Raw genomic sequence first — 6,271 nt, forward strand, 5'->3', positions numbered from 1 at the left:
CTGCCATTGTTACCCACACTCAGATGATGTGAAACAATAGTCCGTCAAAAGTGCGAGGAAGTCAGGATTACCATATAACCCAAAGCGACGTGTGGTTGGTTCATCCTTCACTACAACGGCATACATATTGTCATCAGCTCCAACCAGCTTGCTCAACAGCCGAACACTGAAGTCAGTTTTAGATCAAGCACGTATCATTGTAGTATTCCGGAACCAATCTCCATTCGTCACCATCGATTATGAATTGATACTATAGGAAATACTCTAGAGGCACACTGATTTGTCCACGTCTCTAAAAACCTTCAGAGAACGCTATCACGGCATTGCAGCCAGCCGCGATGTAGCTTACAATGGTTCAGGTGCGTGACCATAAAGTAATCAACTTAACTTAATGTTACCACTGAATGTCTACCATCAAACTGATAATCGACTAGGCCTACGACATGGAATGCTGAAAAAACAACTGTGTTCCCATCTACTTAGACGTTTCCCTTGTTTTCTGGGCATTAAATGTTCTAAAGGTGGGGTAATTTTTCTTGCTCAGGATATTAATACCTGTCGATTAGTTTAGTCTCCTCTCCTCAAATTTCGTGCACATCGTTCCTAAGCCGGAATATCTGTTACGTAAATGATCAGTAGCACAAACCCCATCGAATGAAAAGGTAATTATTTACAAAAGTAAATTTCGTGTGCTCAACCTTTCAACACTAAGACAAAACCAAGTAAATATCGTGCATCCTACCAGCACATTTGTTTCTAGCCACTACTACAGCTAGTAGGAATGATGGATCATCTCCGGGAACTGTAATGTGGCATTACAGGAAGTTTGTCCACACAGTATCCGTAAACGTCAAAAGTTCATGTATAATCAAGTATAACTTGTAAGGTGAAGAGTGATGTTCGGAGATCCATTGAACGGAACCACTTCCATGGCAGTCAGACCAATGGACTGGTTTCGATCACCTAATCCATCTGCTCTGGGTTCCTAGTTTAATATCTAAGACCAGATCTACCTGGCCTAACTCGTCTGCCGAAATGGTGTATCAAGAAACACAGGTGAGAGCCAGATAGCAGGCGGGACTAAAAAACCAACTGGCCTCATACGGCATAGAAAACAGCTTAGTCAGATGTGCGAAATGTACTACCAAAATCCTCGCATGGGCTTTCACAAGTAACATATACTTGAAGGTTTGCGAATGAGGAATGTGGTTATAGAAGTTCTCCTACGGTAGTTACTGTGTTGTTCTTACTCACGAGCTGTCATCCTGTGCACCGGACTCAAAAATTTGTTTCCACATGTTCATCGTCAATCTACTCTTACATAATTTGGTCCATCTATCGACACGATGTTTCGGGATCTGGTCGCTGTTGTGAGCGTGAAACGAGACTCTGCCACAATCGCAACATCCTAAGCGGGAAACGGCCTAAAAACGTTGTCCGTACAGCCGACTGAACCTTTTTTTCAATACTAAAAGCATTAATGGACCACTGGTTACGCAATAAACTAATTTTCACCGGTTTTTCGTCTACCTTCGCTCAGATATATTTGAAAAGCGATTCGTTAGTGAATCAAAAAGTGACCACTCTGGAACTCAAAAATCAAACAGGACTCTTAAATGACGACAGAACTTTCAATCTGCTGCTACACACCAGTTGTAGGACAAGTTATGACTATCGACAATATTGTGGTAGTCCGGTAGTGTCCATAGAACTGGTCAGGTGATCAATTCTGGTCAGACTAAAGCGTACAACCTAGTATGCCGATATGACTAAACGAAGTATTTCTAAAATAGACGCGTAACGGGAATCCCCATAGAGTAGATTGGCACGAAAAGTCGACAGTGGTCACAGTGGAAATAGGGTTTTCCTCCGCCACAACTTTTGGCCCACTGGAGTGGTTTACACAAAGGTTTAGCACCTGTGTTGGAAAATACCACAGCCGGGATTTGATGTTTACAAAGGATAAAAACAAAATAGAGGACGCTAGAAGCTCCCTCAGGAACGGCTCCGCATTTCATCACAGATTGTGGTGGAATCCTCTGTGTGGAGTGGCTCTATGGGATTTACCACACAGATACTGATCCAAAAAAGTCGTGTTCCGCGTTGAGGACAGAGTCAGGGATTCTCTTTCGAGTTCGGTGGACTGGTTCCTTTGGAAATCATCGGTATGTTTGCAGAAGTAGACAGATCAGCTGAGTCAGGAGGAACATGCAGAGTTAGGATTTCTGTGGCAGGATTGTTAGTGTGCCTATAACAGAGGAGAGTGTTATTGTGCAATTAGAATTGCGAATGGTTCAGCCGAAGCAGAGTACTACCAATCCGGTGATTTACTCACTTGTCATGAGAGCAGTATACCCTAGTTGTGTCTGTAGGAATGCCGTGTCTGATGTAACGATTTATAACAAGGATCAATCCACCACTATCCACTATACACTTTTATACAGAACTTGCATCCAAAAACGGTGGCTTCAAGCGCTAAATTCAGCTGTTCGCGGACGGAAGGTTTGGCATCGAAGGAGCTAACTATTGGGATTTCGTTGCCAACCCACTAGGACAAAATCCCAAGATCCCCCCATAAGTATGACTTGCGATATCAACAAGGTATAGGAACAATGGGCGAAAACCAGGACAGAACAAGTGGCGCGCCATACACCTAGGCGACAACCCGGATTCAATTGGAATATACAAAAACTAGCCATCATCACGTGATCAGTTTCTGTTAGATATTCAAAAACTGAGCGACTGAAAAACAGGGGATGTGGAGTACATAACCGATGTGCACACTTACACACCTAAAAGTTCATTCACCAAGCTCACGAAAGTCTTTTTGATTGTCGACTGATCCAACCTATTAGAATATGCCGCTTCCGATATATATATATATATATATATATATATATATCACATACTGCGACATCTTCACTTGAATGCCTTTTGAGTATGTACTTCGATTTCTCCGGGTGACCCACTTTGGAAACGCTGACTGAGTGGTCACAAGACCTATTCGCCCTTCCCATTTTTTCTTGAAATAATCATTTTTAGATACGCAGTCCGATGCACGCTCGTGAGCTTGCATATGCATGCCTAAATGGTTGAAAATATGGTCGTACAAAAAATACTGTACGACTTCTCTGGCAGGAGACCTCTCACAGCTTTCTTGTTAGGTAGCTGTTGAGTTAAACGAACATTGCGGAAAACAAGAGATTTGGTTAGAACCAAGCAGAACTGTAATATCTATTAAGGCTATCACACCATGAAGTGCGTCCGAGCTCTTTGTCAGCTGCATTGCTCTGGGCCATCAAGCTGTCCCAACCCTTAACGTTGAAACAATCACGATATCTCAAAGGCCCAGTCCATTATCTACAATGGGAGCGAGTCACCGAGCCAGATTACAAGAAGTACTGAAAGCCACTATTCGGGCTCGAAGGAAGTCGAAACTGAAGCGACACCGCATAGCAGTCCTTAACCAAGTGAATCCTCCCTGAAGAAACTTACAGGAGGGATGGAGAGCCACAAATGTGGGGAGCTCAAGCTTGCTCAATAATGATCGTGAGTCTACTGCACCCTACAAATTAGGCAGAAACATGAGTGAGAATGAATACTACTTACACGTCAGAATAGATCTCTCGGTCAAGAAACCACCGAAAGGTGGGATGCTCCTGGTAATAATAAGTGGACAGTACTCGATATTGGGAACCATAGGCATAATATTGCCAATGGTAGGCTGGATTCCGGTTATGTCATACAGCACTCAGATAACCAAAGAAAAGCACTGGTGGCAGTAGCTTTAGCTTTCAGGTGCATCTCCCAACGTACCCGCCTCTTGACCACAACATTCATCAGGAGCAGAAGCCATTCTACGATACCAGTTAAGCAACGGCGACAACTAAGTATCAGCAAAATCATTTGAATCCCGACCCTAAAAGTCTACAAACTAAAAATCGGGGAACGTAAGCCACATTAGGATTGAAGACCAACTTGCGAAAGGTTAACCAACTACGTCAGAGGATAACAGTGCAGAAGTGGTAAGCATTCCTGTGTTTTATCAATCGATTGTATGGTAACCTAAACTTAGAGACAATGAAGCAGCACATCAGTTGCTACTGCAAATGCAGTTATAAGCAGAACACGCAAAGTAACATCGAAATAAGTTGAATGCCGCTGTTCACCCTAGGTCATACTATTTCGCATGAGGTATTACATTCCGTCGGGCTCTTCAAAAGATGATGGTAACACAAGTAATGGGAAAAACAAAAAAAACTAACCCAATATCACTCGCCCGAGAAATTTCACTGACGTTAACAGTGAATGACATCACTGACGCTGGCTGCTTCACCGATATGACAGGAGCCTTCCGGCAAAGCTTCAGGCGCAGCAGAAGGTTGAATGTCGTGTTGGCTAGAATTGCCACAGGTGGCTCCAGGTGATTTGGAAAAAATCTATAAACGGAGATGAGGGCAGTGCACCACCTTACCCGGAAAAAGTGAACGTGTCAGCCAAATCCCCAACAATTCCATTGGAATGTCTTTGGAAGAATCTGAGGTAGACCCAAGCAACCAGTATACCGGTTGCAAACATCATGAAAGAAACACGACCAGTTATTCCCAGTAGTGCCAATAATGCAGCGAATACGACAGATATAAACGGAATATGTTTATAACGTATGTTGCCGAGCGGGAAATTGACTAGCAGCTTCCCGCCCATGGTTTGGCGAGTTACTACGGTAAGGCCACCGAGAAGAGGGATAAAACCGCAAATCTTCTCAGAGAACAACAGTTCCGTATCGAAGGTGATCGCATAACCCAAAAACAGAAAGCACATAGTCGAAAAGGCAGTGGTAAGGTTGACAACAGCACAAAATTTTAGCATTTCACACCAGCTATAAAATGACAACAGAATATCCAAAAGAAATAAAGTTAGCAAATCAGACAGAAGAAAAAACACGGAATAATTGTAAAAAGAAAACGTGAAAATTGTCCATAGATGGTAATTGGGCATGAAAAACCGTCCAGGAGTGATGGCGAGGTACACATCTGCAGCTGGTATGAATGAAAACGCATAAAAGATTAGCTGAATTGCCATTATTGGTCGAAGCTGCCAGGCACAACGATACATATTTAGATGTCAAGCGGTGGAATGAAAGATGAACTGACCAACGAAACTGTGAAGGAGGGAAGCAGCTGAAAAGAGAAAAACCAACGCACATTATGACAATCCAAGGAAAAAATCGAGGGTTTTTTCAAATAGCTCGAACACAAACACACCTTTCGTTTCAAATACTGTGATGAAAACATTAACCTAAAGCAGCTCCTCAATACATCGCTAGCAGGTCCGTAAAACCCAAATATGCACAGTAAAAGTCATGGGTAGAGTTGAAATGTTTGAGCCCGCGACAACTGAGCAGTTATGTGCAAAATTACAGACTGGAAGGCCCGTGATTCGATCCCAACCCTGGCATTTCGACTGCTCCTCTTTACGCTGAGGAAACCGGGTAGCATCCCAGTATACTAGAGGGAATAGGCACAGAAACTCTGAATACCTCTTGTTTAACCACTTTAAAGGTGAAGATCAAGGCCTTTTTGTAAACCTGTAAGCTGGCGTGAATAGCCTCAGAACATGGCATTCTCGCTCACATGACTGTCTACCATCTCCACAACTACCCTCGTCACTAGCCCTATACTTGTTTCGGAGCTTGCTGTTTATCTTTGGTGAATGGATAACACGTCACTGTTCGTATTTGATTACCAGCCAGATGAACTTGGTGTTTAGCAGCCCGAAAAGCATTAGGTTCCTGGTTTACGAGGTGTTTTTTAACACTCCTAAGATCTTAAGCTCTTGTCATCGCCGCAAGCGGGTGGGTTCTGGGATCGCTTTGCGCGAGCACTCTGGGGTAATCCGTATTAGGGGGATCAACTTAGCGCTTGTGCTCGACGTCTCTATCACGCCCTCCGAACCTACAGCTGCCACCTTGACGTGATGGTCAGGCCTGATCGCTGCAATGATCCTGCGGGATACAGTAGTTGGAACTTCATTCCACAAGATGTAATCATGTCACGAGGGCCAAAGGGGAGCATTCAGACCAAGAGAAGCGAGGCCTCGTACTACGAGTAATCATGCAACAAGGCGATCTAGGGGTAAGGTCGTGCTGTTCTCTGCGATAGGACTGTCAAGGCAGTAAGGTGTTTCTTCCAGTCGACCAGCATGTTCATATGCGCAGAAGCAGACATACTGCCTTTCATCGAGGAAGGACGGATTAGAGGTCAGCCCTACA

At 43.8% G+C, this 6,271-nt stretch overlaps 1 protein-coding gene across 1 annotated transcript in view; it reads right to left on the bottom strand.

The window, feature by feature from the left end:
• Positions 1-1,759: 1,759 nt before the first annotated feature.
• Positions 1,760-6,271, bottom strand: part of T265_05626 (hypothetical protein) — a gene marked incomplete at both ends in the record, with an annotated part of 22,960 nt that continues 18,448 nt past the window's right edge. The window contains 3 exons of the mRNA XM_009170685.1: positions 1,760-2,248; positions 4,266-4,439; positions 4,475-4,879. Of these exons, the coding sequence (XP_009168949.1) occupies positions 2,116-2,248; positions 4,266-4,439; positions 4,475-4,879 (712 nt within the window). The remainder of the gene's footprint in view (positions 2,249-4,265; positions 4,440-4,474; positions 4,880-6,271) is intronic.

This window comes from Opisthorchis viverrini (genome assembly GCF_000715545.1).
Source record: "Opisthorchis viverrini unplaced genomic scaffold opera_v5_109, whole genome shotgun sequence".
Classification (NCBI taxonomy): Eukaryota; Metazoa; Platyhelminthes; class Trematoda; order Opisthorchiida; family Opisthorchiidae; genus Opisthorchis; species Opisthorchis viverrini.